Below are 17271 nucleotides of genomic sequence, written 5' to 3'. Positions count from 1 at the left end.
GGATGCACCAGGAGCTGCCTGTGCTACCTTCTCTCAGAGTTTGCTGCCCTTTGGCCACCAGCTGGGAGGACTCAAGTGCCTTAGTTAAAAATCTCATTTTGTACCACAGGCCCAGCAGCTCCAGCAGAAGCAGCAGCTTACAGTGCTGAAGGAGAAAGCAAATGTGGAGATTCAAGAAAGCCAGAGATTTTTGAGTGACCTGCTTCAGAACAGTTCAGAGGTAAGTTATCTCAGATCCTGTGCTACCCCTTCCAGATTCAGCAAAATGTTCCTCTATGGGAGATCCCTTCTCTCTCTGAGAGATCAAAAGGATTTTTTTTTTTTTAACTGATAAAAACTTCACATCAGGGAAACTTTTGGGAAGTTCTCAAGTCCTGCAAGTAGTGGGGTTCCTCAGGCTGTCATTTGGACAACTGATCTGAAATAATTTGGACACTACATATTTTGCTGTCTATGGCTGGTTTTGCTGTAAAACCAAGAGAGGGCTTTGCAAGGTAATTCTTGTGAGACTTGCTGAGACTTGAGAGCCCGGTGAAATTTTAACTGTAACCAGTAAGTATCCTTTTAAAAAAACAAATTGTTTTGCTAAAAGTATGTACACTGTTTACCTGTTGCTTACCTCCCAGCCTCAAGTTTTGCAGCCAGCTGGGAACTGGTGGACTTCACTGTCTATGAATTAGAATAGGAATTGAGCCCCACATTCATAGACGTAAGTTCAGACCTCCTGGCCAACTCTAAGCTCTTGCTACATTGCTCATTGTTTGTTTTGGATTCTCCAGCACAATTAATGTCTCTCAGTGTGTTTGAACAGCTCAGACAGAAGTGAGCTCTGTATGTTGTTGTTTGGGGTTTTTTGAAGCCCTCAGAGTGAACACATTACCCTGACTCCAGTGCAAGCAGCTCTAAACACACAGCGGTTTGTGAGCTGTTACCTCCATATCCCACACAGCTTTTTTCACTGTGTGAGTATTCAGCTCATTAGTTAACCCAGCTCTTCAATTATTGGCCTGTGGAAAGCATTATCTACAATGAAGGCTTTCCCAAGAGGATGGGGGAAGAAGGCTTAAAAGTTCTGCCTTTCAGATGGATCACTGAGCTCTACAGACGATTTCCATGTTTGCAGGCGTGCAGCAGCTCCAAGGGCAGAGATTCCTCTGTGCCAAGGTTGGACCATGCAGAGCAAATGTGGAGAGGATGCCACTCAGCAGGTGACCCTGCAGCTGGCAGGTACAGAAGGCAGTGTCCAGGGGGGCAGTCTGCTGGTTTAGCCTCTGGTCTGACTGCAGGAATGACTTTGATGAACTAAAGCTTTTGCACTGTGTGTTGTTTCTGAGCTGGGTGTTCATTTTGAGTGACAGCTTACATGGCTGTCACAATTTCTTTAAGACTATGTGTATTCAGATCTCTGTTGTGGAGCATCCATCTGTGCAATACAGTCTTGCTGCCTCCACTTATGAACAAACCATAGTATAAACACCTTTTATTTTAATTTTTTTTTTTTAAATGAATACTATATAATTTTCACTAAAGGGATAATTGTCTTTTTTTTTTAAAGGTAGAAGCCCCTTTTGAAACATGGTAAAATATAATTCACCTCTTTTTGCTATGCTATCATACACCTTGGTATGATGGAGAATATTGTATGTGCACATTCATATGTTCATTTAATGTGGCATAGATGAAAGACTTGAATATTGCTTCAAGAGTCTTATGGACAGAGTTACCTGAAAAGCACTTTTGCACAGGTAAAAAATCTAGTGTTGCATAAAAATGAGCACCATGCTAGCTTGGAAAAGAATCAGTCTCCACAGAAGACTTTGCTATGGAAACTGGGATTTGAAGTTGTATCTCTGACTTCAGTAAGAAAATATTTCCTTTCTCTTGTATCTGCAGTAATCAAGAGGTGCATTCACTGAAGACAGAAAGAGATCACAGTCCAGTGGAACCCAAAGTAATGGGAGAAAGAAAACCTCTGGGAAGAAGGGGTTCATATCATTCAGTGCTTCAAGGTGAACACTAAGTTAAAGGGTTTAGTGGCAAACAATAACACTTTCTAGCATGCCATGAGAAACAGTGCAGCATACAGGGGCTGGAACACAGATTCTCCTGATTTTCTAACTGACCTGAAAAATGTTGAATCTACATGCATAATGAATAAAGGTATATTTAAGCCATAGCAATCTCCCATTGTGCTCCTGACCCTTCTTTAGAAAATAATTTGTGGACTTTTTTTCTTTATATCTGCTTGCAGTGACTTGTGTGGGGCTCTTTTTTTTTCCTTCTGTTGAAGAAAAAATATTTTACTTACCGTAACTTTAAATCCTCTTCTCAGGATCCCTGCTGGCACAGCATGGGGAGCTGCTACATGGACATCAAACCTTGGATCTGTTGCCACCTCTGGTGAACCTGCCCCACGAGGAGACCCATGCAGGGGACACTTCTGGGGACAGCAGCGAACAGGCTGGCTCTGACAGCCAGGTAACACCAGCTCTTGGAATAGCGTGGGGGTGTTTTTCAGGGGAGTTTTTTTTGCTTTTTAGCCCCCCTTTTAAACTCATTGCCTCCAAGGCATTTCTCCAGTAAACACGATGTCTTTTGTGTCCCCAGTGGAGTGAAGTCAGTCAGCACTATGGAGCCTCCAGCACCTTCTGCTCTTTCAGCTTGGCCATGACAGAGCAGTGTCTGAGGGGAGAAGAGCTGCGAGCTCGACACCAGGCTGCCCTCCTCAAGCTCCGTAAAAAAACTCTGCGGGAGAAAGCCAGGGCTGAGCTGGCTTGGCTGTGCCACCAGAAACGGTGAGGGGAAGATGTGTGTGCAGGACATCATGGGCCTACCCTCACCGCCATGAATCCCGCTACGGGAGCTGCAGCTGCCTGCTCCGCCAGGGCGTTTTCCATTCCTTTCAGCAGAAAGGAGCAAATATATAATCTCTTTCTTACAGACTAAGCACAGGTAAAGCAGAAGGAGAAGAGTCTGCAGAGCTGCATTCTCCCCAGAGCACAGCTGAGCTCCCAACTGCAGCCTCCTTGAGGTGTGGTGCGATCCCCTCCTCAGCGCTGACTGAGCTGAGGTGCTGTGAGGGACAGTGCGAGGCGTCCCTCAGCACGCGAGGCATCCCTTGGCATGTGAGGTGTTCCTCAGTGCTGACAGGGCTGAGGTACCACTGGTGACAGTGTGATCTCCCCTTGGCGTGCGAGGCGTCCCTCGGTGTCCCTCAGCACTGATAGGGCTGAGGTACCACTGGTGACAGTGTGATCTCCCCTCACGTGAGGTGTCCCTCAGCGCTGACTGGACTGAGGTTCTGTGAGGAACAGTGCAAGCTCCCTCATGCAAGCTGCCCCTCGGTGCTGTTGGGGCTGAGGTATCACAGGACAGTGTGAGCTCCCCTCATGTGAGCTGTTTTTCACTGAGAGGGTTGTCAGGCATTGGAGTGGCCCAGGACAGTGGTGGAGTCACCATCCCTGGAGGCATTTAAAAGGCGTTTGGACCCAGTACTTAAAGGCATGGTTTAGTAGTTAGATGATGGTGTTGGCCAAAGGTTGGGCTGGATGAGCTTGGAGGTCTCTTCTGTAACAAAAAGTCTGTTCCGCAGCGTGCGAGGCGTCCCTTAGCGCTGACAGGGCTGAGGTGCTGCTGGGGACAGTGTGCTCGCCCCTCGTGCGAGGTGCCCCTCAGTGCTGAGGTGCTGTGAGGGAAGGTGTCAGACCCTCAGTGCAAGCTGGCCCTCAGCACTGACTGAGGTGCAGTTTGAGCCTCCCAGTGCATGGCATCCCTCACCATTTTGTTTTGTGAAGTGACTACTCAGAGGCAGTCCAGTTGCCTTCCATGAGGTCCAGACAAGACAGCCCCGTGGTGTTAAGATGTTCTCCATGTCTAGCAGAGCTTTCTGCAGAGCCTTCCGTAGCTACTGCTGCTTCAGGAGGAGTTTTTGCCATTATTACTGGCATTGTTTTCTCAGGAGCATTCAACTAATGAGATTTAAATATCTGATTTTGCTCCCTACCCTTCTCTGGTCTTCAGCTGTCTGGAATACCTGCAAGATGGTGAGGGAGCCTCTGCCATGGAAGCAAAACAGGGCAAAATCCTAAGGGAGCTGAAAGAGGAGCAGGTAAGGCTGCAGTGAGGAGCTGGATTGCATCCTATCAGCTGTGGGAGAAGGCACCATGGGGAGGTGCCTGCAGCTGCTGGAGCAAGTGGGGTTTGTTGCTTTTTATTAAAAAAAAAAAAAAAAAAAAAGTCACTAGTATAATTCCATTTGCATTATTCTCCTATGCCTCCTACATTCAGTGAGGTGTTTTTTGGTGCCAAAGTCAGCAGTCTGTAAATCTTAGAGGAAAGAAAACAGCTTTTCTGTTTTGCTTTGTTGTGTTTTTTTTTTTTACTCCCTGCTGCTCCACCATTATTGTGGATTTTTCTATTTGTGCCACAATAAACGGGTCATGTAATGTAGGTTTCCCCTGATTTATGCAGACTTATGCTTCTGATGTTGAAATATGTTAAATTAATCTGACAGCTAATTTTATAGTCTGTTCCCCTGCTACTGAGCAGAATGCTGGGCTCATAGTTACACTTGGTAATCAAAAAATTTCTCCTACTCCTTATATAGTACAAGTCTCCCCTTTACTTAAGGAATTCCTGTGCAAACCACAGGCATTAGTGAAAAAAAAACAACTGCAGAATTTTTTTACAAAAAAAGGAGCAACACCTGCATATTGAATTTTCAGGATGTTTTGTGAGCAGTATTGCCTTATGTTAAGAAACACTATACATGTTTTTAAGTAGATCTGTTTTGTATTATTTTAGCTCTATTATGTTCCTTTTTTTGCATAGGCAGAAATTCAGCACCTGCAAAACATCTACAAGGCAGCCCATCAAGAAAGAAAGCTTTTATTAAAGCAGCAAAGAGAAATCTTAATGATGCAGCATTTAACAGCACAACTCCAGGAAAAGCTGAATAATTTGACTGAGAAGCAAGAGAATAAGTCACAGTCACTGGATTTCTCGGTGGGTTTTTTGTGTAGATAATAACTGAAGTCAGAGCTGATGCTACACCTTGGGAACCCAAGTGAAACCTTGTGCATTGCCCTTTCCTTTTAGCTTACAAGGAGCCCAGCAACTGAAGAAGCAACCAAGCTGGAGACAAGACTTATTTCTAGCCCAAAGTTGTGCTCCTCCTCAACAGAGTCTACAACCTACCCAGGAAGGCCTGAAGTGTCAGAGAATAGAGAGGATTCTGTCCAGTTAAATAATAAACAAAGCAACAAACAGGAGGGGTAAGTAAAACCCTTTTCACAGCAATTGCTGAAGATAAGAAGCAATCCAGTGGGGAAGATGGAAGCAGTTATATCCTAGATAACTGTGTGAGCTTTAAATGTTCCCAAGAGGGAGTTTTATAATGATAAGTTTGGAAAACCTCTTCAGGCAGCTGATAAATCACTGCTTATCACTGCAATGTTAGGAACAAAGGTACCTTTGACTTCAGGTTGAGGCATGTTAACTTACACAGCATTAATAACCAGGATATTATTTTAATGATGCCACACAAGTGCTATTTATAATCCACATTTTCATGATGGCTTTTAACTACAAACATAAGACTTTGCAACTATATATGAATTAAACTTCAAAATATCCATATGGAGTGAGTAGAAATGGATTGATTTAAAAGCTGACATTCACTCCTGTGTTATGCTCTGGCTGGATGTATCACTTAACCCCTCAGAGATTTGTGTTTCACTTAGGACCTAACTACACGATGCTTTTGTACTACATGGGGTTTAATTTGATGCTTAAATTGAGGCTTAGTGATGTTATGTAAATGCTCATAGTCAGAGGTAATTGAGGAGCTCAGTCCCTGTTCTGAGGAAGTGTTGGCCTTCTGTTCCCTCAGCATCTCCATTTCCTTCCTGCTGAGCAGTGCAGATGAGGACACAGCAGCATCCACAGAGCTCAGAAGTCTTCCAAAGCTCATATGAACAAAAGTCTCCTTTGCTTCAGTAAAAAGCCTAAATACAGTAAAAGACAAATAGATATCTATGTGAAATGAATAAATAAATAATCTTTAAAACCCAAATAAACACAAAACAAAACCAAAAAACCCACCAAACAAAACCCCTTTCATTTAGTGTTACCCAGATCCTTAGTAGACTGGTGAGTCAGGTTGGGGCATTTACTTAAGTCCCCACAGGGAAAGGCTTTCAAATAAATCCCCCTATGGAACTGATCTATAATTCATGGTGTTATTGATTACAAGCCAGAGAAATCTTTAAAAGGTTTCTTGGCTGTGCTTTCACTTCTTATTGCTGACAAGCCTGCTCGTAGGAGAAGAGTGAATATTGGCACCAGTCTGGAGCAGGCAGGGCCTGGTGGAACCTGGGAGGCACCCCCAGAATCAGGCAGCAGCCAGAGTTTAGAGATCCCTTCCTTCCCTGTGTGAGAGTGCAGAGCAGTAATTATGCCATCTACCCACCAGTGCAGGTATGATCATATTTTATACTGATTAGGAAGACTGGTAACAAGCAGAGATGTTGGGGGATGAAAAGAGGTAGGAAATACTCTTCAAAATGAAAACAAACTGAAGTAATAAATAGATTACCAGCATGGAGGAAAAGCTGCTGCTTTGGATTTTTTTTTTTTAATGGATATTGAATATTAGAAACAATGTATACAAAATTTTATAATTCTCTGTCTGTATAAAAGACAGTATTGGGTGAAAGGGGAATGGAGAAATAAATACACTGTTCAGAGTGCTTCTGGCTTTACTAATTTGCTGGTTTATAAATGTATGTGCATGTGAGCACCCTATAGATACTATCAGGCACCACCAGAAGCACTTAATTCATACCTTTATTTATATTTCACTATACTCTATTTAGACTTCACATAGATTTGTCATGATCAACTTAGGAACATGAAAACTGTCATCAATTCTTTGTCTAACTGTCCACAGTTTCCCTACTGAGAACAAGAAAATGCTGGTGCAATACCAGAAGCAGTCAAGTGAGTCCCCAGATCTGGAGCAGTCCCTTGGTGTGCAAAGTTCTGACACGTCTGGAACAGGGTCCATGGAAGTGTGTGGTGCTGCCAGCCAAGCCCCAGGCTCACACTTGATGATTAAAGGTTGCACAAACACAGGTACCCACTAAAGACTTCTGTAGCAAACAATGTTTGTGACCACTTAGTCAAACTGAGGGAATTCAGGCAAAAGCTGAAGTCTCAGCTGTTCTTGGGAGTAGTTCAAATGATCTTTCAGAAGAGGACTCTTCATCTAATTGGCCTGTGAGAGATGAGGAGTGATGCTGATTCCTTGTTTGTTTCTTGGTTACTTTCAGCATGGGTTTTGGTACCAGTATTTGTTCAGGATTAGCAAAAAGAAGGTGTAACAAGGGTGTTAGTTGTTTTCCTGAGGTGGCAGCTATGCACAGATGAAAAACAAAAAAAGATTGTAGAAATTTCTGGTAATGGGTTTTATGGTTGCTACCATGTCACAAGGTAATACAGAAGGTGATGGTTCAATAAATAAGGTCATTGGTCCTTTTATCTTCTCTTGGTGTGACACAAGGAATGTGTAGGACAAAACTAAATTACTCAGATTACTCAAGTTATAAATACATTTTTGAAGCCTTTTTGACTGAGGTAAAGAAAAAGCTATAGTCAGTTTATAAATGGAGAAAAAAAAATGCAGCATTTGAACCATTGTAATTTATTTTTGTACCTTTCAGAGCTGAATGCTCAGGATCATGACACATTACCTCTAGAACATGCAAATTCAGCTAGACTGGATGATCCTAGACCCACACCCATTACAGGAGAAAGCAGAAAGTGTGCATTTCTGGTAAGGATCACCTCTGGAACTCAACTGCTGCTGCCAGAAATGGTGCCCCAAGTTATACTTGCTTTAAGATAGAACCAGCACAAGATGCCCTGTGAGGTTATAACCATCAAATAAAAATTGTGTGCTGATTATGTGCACTTGAGCTGAAGATTAAATTTCAACACGGGTGGGTTTTCCACAGCTTTCCTGCCCCTTTCATTTTCTGTGTGTTGTTTACTGGTGACAGTGTGTTCAAGCCAGCTCCCATGGTCCATGCTGTGCTGCTCCAGAAGAATCCAAACCTGTCCCTGGAGCAGTAAAATATTATTTGCCAAAGCAGCTACAGAGATCAGTCTTTTTCCTACATCAGTGACACAGCACCAACATGGGTAGACTTAATCTCTGATCTTTTAACATTCTTTCTGTCAGTGAAGTCCTTTTCCCTCAGGATATTAACTCAGTGTTTTAAATATTTACATTCTAGGAATCTGGGCTGGAGGAAAAGGCACTTATTTCAAACCCAAAGATAGATCCCCAAGACAATGAAGACATTAATCCATGTGACAGCAAGTTCACAGTGAAGGGCTTGGGGATGATTTCTACTTTGAGTAACTTATGCCTGGTTCAGGCAGAAAATATTCTTCAAGGAACTGGTAAATCATATTTAATGTTGTTATGTCCAATCTGTTTCAACCACTTCTATCAAACTTTAATCCAGACAGAAAGAGAGACAATATTCTCATTTATTACCAAAATGTCTTGCTCACTATGCCCAAAACATAAATCACTGCTAGGCAATATCTCTTAAAGCTTTGTTATAAGATATGATTATATGGTTTCCTCAGAACAAAATCATAACTTATTCTGACTGTCATTAACAATTTACACTCTTTAGAGGCATTTCTTAAATAATTTAAGGATGTTCTTTTTAAAAGAACATAGATCAATTGAAGATAGACTTTCACCAGGACATGCTGGAGTTATTTTTGTTTCCAGGTTTTATCCTCAGTTCGTATTTTTCTCTCAATAGGGTAAAAAAAAAACAAAAAACAAACAAAAACAACAAAAACAACAAAAAAAAAAAAAAAAAAAAAAAAAAAAACAACCAAAAAAAACCAAAAAAAACCAAAAAAAAAACCAAACCAAAAAACTGGCTGTTTATATACGAGCCAGTTATTTGTATAGTTTACTAGAATTTGAATCCTAAGTTAACTGTCAACAACATTTTCTATACAATGTTTTTTATCTGAAATGTTGATCTATTTTTTTTTAAGTACTTATTTTAATTGTTCCAGTTAAAGAAGTGAACCTGCCTGTCCCTTATGAGAGCCATCAGGTGGATGGCAGTCAGTGTTTGAAGCATTTGGGCAGTATTTATCATGATGCTTCTGATGAAGAACAAAATATAAAAGCATTTTCTGAAGGATTAGCTTCCATTGAATCATTGTCTAAATCAAACAGCTCCTCTCCGAGATGTGAAAGTGCCAAATCAGACTCTTCACTCCCAGAATTTCAGAAAGTGTCTGCAGCTTGGATTGACATCTCTGAAAGCTCCGTTTCAGACTTTGAATTAGAGCTGAAAAGTGGAGAGGGGACGGATGTCAGCATCCCAGAAGAGTTTGTCTGTGACAGTGGTGATGTGTTTCCTAATGTTTCAAAAGAGACACTGACAGCAATAAGTGACAAACACGATCAACATGAAATGCCCGGAGATGACAGCACGGAGGTTTCAGCACACCCTCAGAAATCCCCTGGAGATGTTTCAGATAATGGCTGCACTGATCACTTGTTTGCTTTCATTCCCACAAACAAAGCAAATGCCTCCAAAACAAGGTCGGCAGATTCCTCTCAGTCTGATGACCCTGCCGAGGGGTTGGGTGAGCAGCATCTGGATGCCTCAGAAAACCAGAGCAGAAACAAACTTTGTTCTGAGGAGATGGCAAAAGAGAGTCAAGAGGCAGCTGCCAGCTCTTCATGCAGTGATATTTACTCACTTAAGACCTATGAGCAGCAGAAAAGTTTTTCCTCAACTAGCAAAGTGAAAAAGAATAGGATTAACAGTTTATTTGTGGATCAAAATAGAGAGCTAATGGGGTCTGCACTGACAGGTTCCTCAGAACATCTGGATTTGCCTGTTGACCAATTTAGGAACCCTGCCTCTTTTCCACTTGGCAAAGATATAACAAATAACGAATTATTAACTTGTCTATCTTCAAGAAAGTTATCCGTTTCAGAAGGTGAAAATGATCGTGCACAACTTTTGAACGAGGTACTCACATCCAACAACCTCAGCAAGATGGTATCTCTGTCCACATCCATGCCAGGAATTTCTGAGGAAGTCCACACAGAAACAAATTCATTCAAGTCTCTGCAAAGTGTGGCCACAGGAAATGAAATCAATTCAACAACTGAAAGGCAAGTCATGGAGGAAGTGAGAAGGGGACAGTTTTCTTCTGTTTCCTCAAAAAACCAATTGTTTCAAGCTGAGAATTGCTCTCCCAAAGGTGAAGATGATACATTTTTTATTAGTGATGAGGGTCTCCCTCCAACTGATGAGGATACCTTGTCAGAAATCCTGTCTCCTCTTGATGAAGTGTTGTCCTATGGAAGTGCTGACTTGCCATCCTCCAATAAAAAGGATTTGTCATTTCCAAGTGAAGATCTTCCTCCTCCCCCTTTAGGTGCAGCTGCAGTGAAAAATGATGATCCTAGCTTCAGTATGGATGATTTCCTATCTCCACCAGAACAAATGACAGCCTCAGAGAGCAGACACTGTGTGGATGAGGATGTATCACTGAAAATGGATGCATTATCCCCACTACCTGATCACACTGTGCCTGAAGAATTTCCCCTGCTCACTCAGGAGACAGTGGATGCTTTTTCTACTCAGGATGATAGTCTCTCAGAACCATCTCCACTTAAGGACACTTCCAGTGCAAAGGAGGGCTTGTTAGAACACCACCAGGAAGAACATGGGACACTTTCTCAGCATTTAGAGTTTCTGCCTGTGTCAAATCCAATTTCTTCTGGTCAATCCTGTAAAAATCCTGACTTCACAACGAAAGCACACTTAATGCTGCCCAAAGCTGAGGAGACCAGTGATGACCCATTATTATCATTTGAAATTGGGGACAGAGTGTTAGTAAAGCAGCTCCAACCTGGAACCCTGAAGTTCAAGGGTCAGACTTGTTTTGCCAGTGGCCACTGGGCTGGTGTTGCACTTGACAAAGCTGAGGGTGATCATGCTGGAACTTACAAAGGGGTGAAATATTTTGAGTGTGCTCAGCATTGTGGAATCTTTGTCAGACCTGATGAGATTTCACACCTGTTGGGGGCTGACAAAAATAGTTCCAGTTACACTGGGGGTGAAGACTCTGACTCCTATGATGATGAAGCCTTCAAAGACCACCACAAATACTCCAAAGAGGATGAGCAGGGAGGAAGGCTTGCAGAGCAGAAAGCAGAAGACACAAAGAGTGCAGGAGGGTCACAAGGAAAAGGAAACCAGTCTAGGTTACACATTGCCTTGCTCTCTGGAGAAGGGGATGAGGTTCCCCATCCTGACCAGTGGAAGTGTAATGAATTCCTCTGTCAAAATAACTTAATGTGCTTGGGAGCTGGTAAAGAAAAAACAGAACTGAGGCAGACAAAACAAAGGATACTTGCAGATAACATAAATACAAGCAAAAATATTTGTTGCTTGGTAGAGGCTCAGAAAAGAAACAAACTTGCTGACGATATTGCAAATGAGCTTGGTAAAAAACTTCTGCTTGATGCTTTAATTGCATTTTCTGAAACAGCTAAACACAAATTTAAAAATGCTTTTGAAAAAGACATGGGGAATTATGGCAAAGGCCTAAGACAAGAAGACAATCAGAAAATGTTACTCCTCAAAGAAAATTCAGCAGCTATCTTACCTGAACAATCAGCAAAGGTTTCGGATGTTTTGCTGTGTGGTTTTGATACATTCAGCATCCATGGTTGTCACAAAGTAGCAGAAAGAATTGTAACCAAATTTGTAGCTGATGCAGTTAAAGAATACCAGAAGATAAAAAGAAACCATGGATCAAAAGCAGACAAGATATTTCATTCACCTTCAGAGCCTTCTCCAAGCACTTTGCCAGTAAGTAGAGTGAAAGTTTTTGTTCACTTACATTCAGCCTTAATCAGTTCCTAATGATCTCAATACCTCTCAAAATTATGGGAAAATGTGGAGTGTGTCACCTTGCTTTTCTTTTTCTGTTAAAGTTTCTAATAAAAATCCTTGATGCTGGTATTTTTGGAAGTTCTGAAGACTATGATCAGCATGATTCTGACCAACATATGCTGGTGAGACAAACACAAAACCAATATTTGTACAAATCAGATCAGTGGCACTCAGCTCCTTGGAAGAAAACTGTGGAAGCTCCTCTTGTGATCCCACATTACAGTTCATATGTTAAGAAATTGTCTGCATATGCTGTAGAAGAATTATGGACCCCAGAAAATACATATTCAAATTTTAGGAAGATCAGTGTGCCAAAGCACTTTGAATATAATGATCTCCCAGGGAACAATTTGGAAACAGAAAGCAAGAGGATGTATAATCAGGTATTTTTTAAGCACTGTTATTAAACTTTAGTGTTCTGAAAGCTGACTCACATCAGCTGGTAGTTAATATTATTCTAGGTGCTAACACTAAATATAGCTAAAGGAACACTGGAAGAGTATTTCAAATTCCTGCTTCTGGTAATCTACTGTAAAATAATTCTTCTAGAACAAATGCCCCTGCTGTGGTACCAGCCTTTTGCTAGAGCAGGTGATGTTAGGAAATCCTGCACTGAGATGCAAACCTGTGCTGACACCACCTCAGCATCCTTCAGAAGTGCTAAAAAAACTTGTGAAAGGGCACCAGTGAGAGATTTAGTTCATTGTGTTGCTACTGTGTTTTTGCTGTTACAGATTATATTTGACTTGACCCATGAGTTGCTGTGTGCAGAGTATCAAGTGACTGCAAATCCAAACACATTTCCATGGATGAAAGAAAATTTGGGATCTTACTGTTCCAAGCACCTTTGCAGAGGAGGAGATGTCAATGAGGTCAAGGTATATTCTGGAAATGTAAAGTGTGCAATTCCAGGAGTCTGTAAGGAGAACAGACATTGCAATGGCTAAGAGAGGAAAATATGAACATTGGGAGGATCCTGCAGTGTAAATAATTTAGTTAGAGAAGAAAACAGCATTGCTCCAAAATGCTTGAATAAACAGACTGAGCATTAGACTAATTATAGACTAAATATTCCAAGTGTATGAAGTTCTGTAGAGGAATGGGAACTGGGTTTCAAAATCTCCCTGGTTATAAATATCTTGTGTCTAAACTCTGATGTGATCTTACATTTAAAGTTTGTTGGTTGGACAGTATTGATCAGCTGTTTCTTGATCAGTTCCCTTAGCTCTTTTGGGGACATTTCTTGATTTAAAGCTGAATCTCCAGACTGGTACCTGTCACTCACTTGCAGTGACAGAATTCCTATGAGAAGAATTCTTTTCAGCCTTTTTTATTTTGTAGATGTTTGTTCAGGGTGAAATTATTAAAATAATGAACCTGGAAAAGAATGACTTAGAAATGAAAAGGAAATTCCTTAATATGACCAAGTATGGGAACTGTAAGAGAGACAGAGTGGACCTTATTCTGGTAAGCAGACTTCCAAATGGAGATTTGTTTGCTTTCTCTAGGTTTAAAGTAGCAATTCTTATGCTTTTGTGAGAATCATTTTTACCTAAACTAACTTCAGAACTTCAAGTTACTGCCTTCCTTTTCCATACATTTGCAGTAATAATCTGGTGTTTCCAATTCTTGTGAATGTTTTAAATTAACTTAATAATTCACCTGAAGTTCTTGGGTGAGGTTCAGTGTCCTTTTACCTTTCAGGACAGACTCTTATGCTTGAAGTAAATTTTCATATCCATCCTAAATTTTAGATTGAGGAGCTTCACAAAGAAGAATCTCAATGGACTGACTACAATGATGATGAATTAACTGTGAAGATGAGAATGACTGAAGACATCTTTGACAGCTTGATCCTTGATACAATCAGAGTTCTTAATAAGATTTATCTTAGAAAAGCCTGTGATTAAGTTTTCCCTAAAAGGCCCTAATGGAGGGATTTTAATCTCTGGGTTTTCAGAGGCAAGAAGTGAATGATTAAAGAATTGTAATTCTAAACTTGTACCAAATACCAGTGTGCCTTGGACTCATTTATATGTTCATGTTTACAATGAAAGGATGAAAGCAGAGACTTAAAAAAATTTTAAAAATATTCTCCCTGTGTTTGGGGGCCTTGGGAATGCTCATTAAGATCATCCTAAAATGGTGGCACACATAATCTAAATGGTGGAAATTTTATTCTTGTCTCTTTTGTGTTTTGGGTCAGTTTAGCACTTTATTTGCTTATGTATTTTAAGAGCACATTTTTTAACATTGTATGCAAGTCTCTTACAAACAGGGACCAAAGCCAAATTTGTGTACATTATCTTACTGTGAATGATGAGAAGTGAATCAGATTTTGAAAATAATGCTCAGAAAACTGTAGATGATTGTCTTAAGAATGTAGATGTGCAGAGGGAATTGTATTTCCCAGAAACTGAATTCCTATGGACCTCTGTAGCCTGGAATCAACTCCCCACATTGCTACAAATCTGAAACTTTTCTTGATGCTTACAGCAGAGTCACAGAGGTGACTGTGCCTGGTTTTATACACTGTGGAACTGGTGAAAAGTAGCCTGGGGATGGATTCAGAGAGGTGGTGTGTGGAGTGATCCTGCCCTGGCAGGATCTAGAGCCAGACATTCAGTTTTAACAGCTATGTAAATGAGATTATATTGATGTAATGCACTTCTAATGGGATACTCTTCTATCAGTAACTCCAACTTTGGAAGATTAAAACTCTGCATGTGATTAGGTTATTTATCATGCAGTTCACATGAGCCCTTTTAATTCTTACAATATCTAAATATAGGGAGGTGAGGATGTACTTTAATTGGCACAACAGAGGAAATCAATAATCCTACTATTTTGTATTAGAAAAATCAAGATTTTAATATGCAAATCTTAACATTCCCTGTGCATGGTAATTGTTCACTGTGTATATTGCTGTGGTACCACCTCTTTTGTGTTAAGAGAAGACCAATCATAAATTTGTATTTGTTAGATTTCTTTAAAACATAAATACTATGCAAATATTTCTTAGTGGAACTCAGAAACTGTTCATTATGAAATAATTGAATGTCAGTAGACCTGATTTATTCAAATCCCATTCATTCAGGATGTCTTAAATGAATGAAAACAGGACAATGAAATATAAGCTATATATGTACTTATCACAATATTTAGTCTGGTTTTGGTGAGGAAAAATAAAAATATTTTTGTTTCTATTTTAAATACAGATGGCTTAACTGGTTTCATACTGAATGTTACTTCTGAACAAACAAACCCTCTGCATCTCATTTTCATTTTTACTGTAATTCTGATTTCAGATTACACTGTCCACACTGCTATTCTCTTTAGTGAATGGTTGGGTAGTTTTGTTGTTCTGAAGACCACTGCTAGGGACATTAAAAAGCCCTCCTAGCTGCCATATGAGCAGAAATAAAAAGGGAACTGCTGCCCCAAGCCCATTAACTGTTGATCTTATCCTGTAAACTATTTTCATGTCCCCAGTGGTACATTTTCTTAAGTTTCTGATTTTTATCTTCATTGATTAATTAATCCTGACAAATTGTTTGTTCTAGGATTGTTTATTGTTGTCAGTTTATTGTAGATTTTAACTGGCTGTTGTTGTTTGGGTTTTATTTTTTCTCCTGGACTTAAAGACAGATTGTGAGATACAATGACAAATCTGTATATTGAAGCACCACAGTTTTTCAGTTTATTGTCATTATGGTTTTTTGATCCTTGCTGTGTTTGGAATGAAAGCCATTAAAATATCACTTTTTGATGTGGATGACTACATGAAGGACTTGTTTTACCTCAGACCACTGCCTCCTGTTACACTGTGTGTTGCACTGGAGGAAGAGAACCATTATATTTGCAATTAGGTTTGTGAGTGAAGCTTGAACTCTTGCAAGGTGCTGGATACAGAAGGACATAGCTATAAAGTAACTACTGATGATGAAAATAAAAAGTGTATACATAGAGCATGTCAGACATATTTAATATCCCCCACCATTCTATATTAAAACCCTTAGATTCTGGCACCCAGATATATTGACCTGTTCAGTCAGTGGCAAGACTTCAATATCAAGATAACTCTCCTTCAAGGTCTAATATTTTGTTTGCCTTGGTTTTGATCAATATTAACCTCTTGGGTCAATAAATCTTGATACTAGCCTCAAGAGGAGCCATTATCCTTCATAGAAAATGATTATTTCTCAGTTAACCCTGCATTTAATTTTCCTGTAATTCATCTCCTTCATCTTCACACATTTAACAAGTCTTCGGAATAAAATGCACTCTAAAATATCTGAGGTGCTGCAGATTTTAAAATTTTAATTAGCAGCTGTCACAAGATTTTTCAGTTCTGTGAAGAGGCTGGAGCCTGCTATTGTAACTACCAAATTTTGTTGCTTACAAGGCCTGGGAGAAATAGACAGAATGTGGCAGAAGCTGTTACTCAGTTCTCAGAGGAGAGGATTTTTGTTGTATGTAAGATTCCCACCCTTTTACTGTCTGTGAATTACTGGTCAGAAACAATTATAAAGTAGATTCTAACCTCTGACTTTGCACCAGTGGCTCTGAAGTAAGAATTTGGATCTATTTATTTCCTCTTACTTATAGAAGGATTAAAAGAAACATTTGTAAGTAGCAGAAGTAAGAATTACCTGTGTGGGGACCTGAGTCGTTCACTATCTGAGATTTAAGCTCCTCTCAAGTTGTCATCAGGAGACATTTTCTCCACTGGTTCTCTGATAATGTAATGAAAATCCTTCAGCCTGTATTTACAAATTAAAGCAGATTTCCATACTTTGGCCACAGCTATGAGAAGTGCCAAAATCCATCCCAACACCCCCTCAAACTGAGTTTATTAAAAGGACAGAATTTCTAACACGTGGTATCCCCTGTGCAGCTTCTTATTATTGTACCTTTGGTTTTGGGAAGGGGCCCTTCCCTGCTGCCTGACGTACATTGGGATAAAGCAGTTCTCGAGCCAAAGGCCAAGTGATTTTCAACCCTCCTCTGCGAGAAGCTTCGTGAAGTTGGAATTTCTGTTTCCCTGGCAAATTTCCTCATGAAATCAGCCCCCACGCTATCGCTGTTTCCTGATTCCTTCCAGCCCTCCTCAGGGAAACGTGGCTGCCAGCACAGCGGCAAAGGGTTCACTGGCACCGTGTCCCTTTCACCGGGCTTTGGTCAAGCTTTTGAGCCAGGAAGGGAGGAGGAGGGAGGGTGGGAGCCACTCTGCCACCCCCGGGCCCGTGGC

At 40.6% G+C, this 17271-nt stretch overlaps 1 protein-coding gene and 1 long non-coding RNA gene across 11 annotated transcripts in view; one reads left to right on the top strand and one right to left on the bottom strand.

Annotated features, from left to right (window-relative positions):
* CCDC187 (coiled-coil domain containing 187) overlaps positions 1-15233 on the top strand; it is a 35388-nt gene extending 20155 nt beyond the window's left edge. For 7 of the 10 annotated variants that reach the window (XM_071766579.1, XM_071766583.1, XM_071766581.1 and 4 more), the window contains 17 exons: positions 110-220; positions 1124-1227; positions 1894-2009; positions 2333-2478; positions 2608-2795; positions 2942-3031; positions 4021-4108; positions 4831-5004; positions 5098-5273; positions 6950-7134; positions 7722-7834; positions 8298-8466; positions 9109-11936; positions 12062-12403; positions 12755-12898; positions 13362-13487; positions 13775-15233. In XM_071766579.1, coding sequence (XP_071622680.1) covers positions 110-220; positions 1124-1227; positions 1894-2009; positions 2333-2478; positions 2608-2795; positions 2942-3031; positions 4021-4108; positions 4831-5004; positions 5098-5273; positions 6950-7134; positions 7722-7834; positions 8298-8466; positions 9109-11936; positions 12062-12403; positions 12755-12898; positions 13362-13487; positions 13775-13930 — 5256 coding nt within the window. In that variant the 3' untranslated portion in view covers positions 13931-15233. The remainder of the gene's footprint in view (positions 1-109; positions 221-1123; positions 1228-1893; positions 2010-2332; positions 2479-2607; positions 2796-2941; positions 3032-4020; positions 4109-4830; positions 5005-5097; positions 5274-6949; positions 7135-7721; positions 7835-8297; positions 8467-9108; positions 11937-12061; positions 12404-12754; positions 12899-13361; positions 13488-13774) is intronic. The other 3 variants (XM_071766588.1, XM_071766584.1, XM_071766585.1) reach the window with 3 other exon arrangements.
* LOC139806637 (uncharacterized) lies at positions 10739-17264 on the bottom strand. Its single transcript, XR_011730309.1, has 3 exons — positions 16673-17264; positions 12866-12936; positions 10739-11138 (listed from the first exon to the last, which is right to left on the bottom strand). It is a non-coding gene; the product is annotated as an uncharacterized lncRNA (long non-coding RNA).
* Positions 17265-17271: the final 7 nt, after the last annotated feature.

This window comes from Heliangelus exortis, chromosome 22 (genome assembly GCF_036169615.1).
Source record: "Heliangelus exortis chromosome 22, bHelExo1.hap1, whole genome shotgun sequence".
Classification (NCBI taxonomy): domain Eukaryota; kingdom Metazoa; phylum Chordata; class Aves; order Apodiformes; family Trochilidae; genus Heliangelus; species Heliangelus exortis.
The sequence above is the reverse complement of the archived record's forward strand: the minus strand, read 5'-3'. Positions and strand labels throughout refer to the sequence as shown.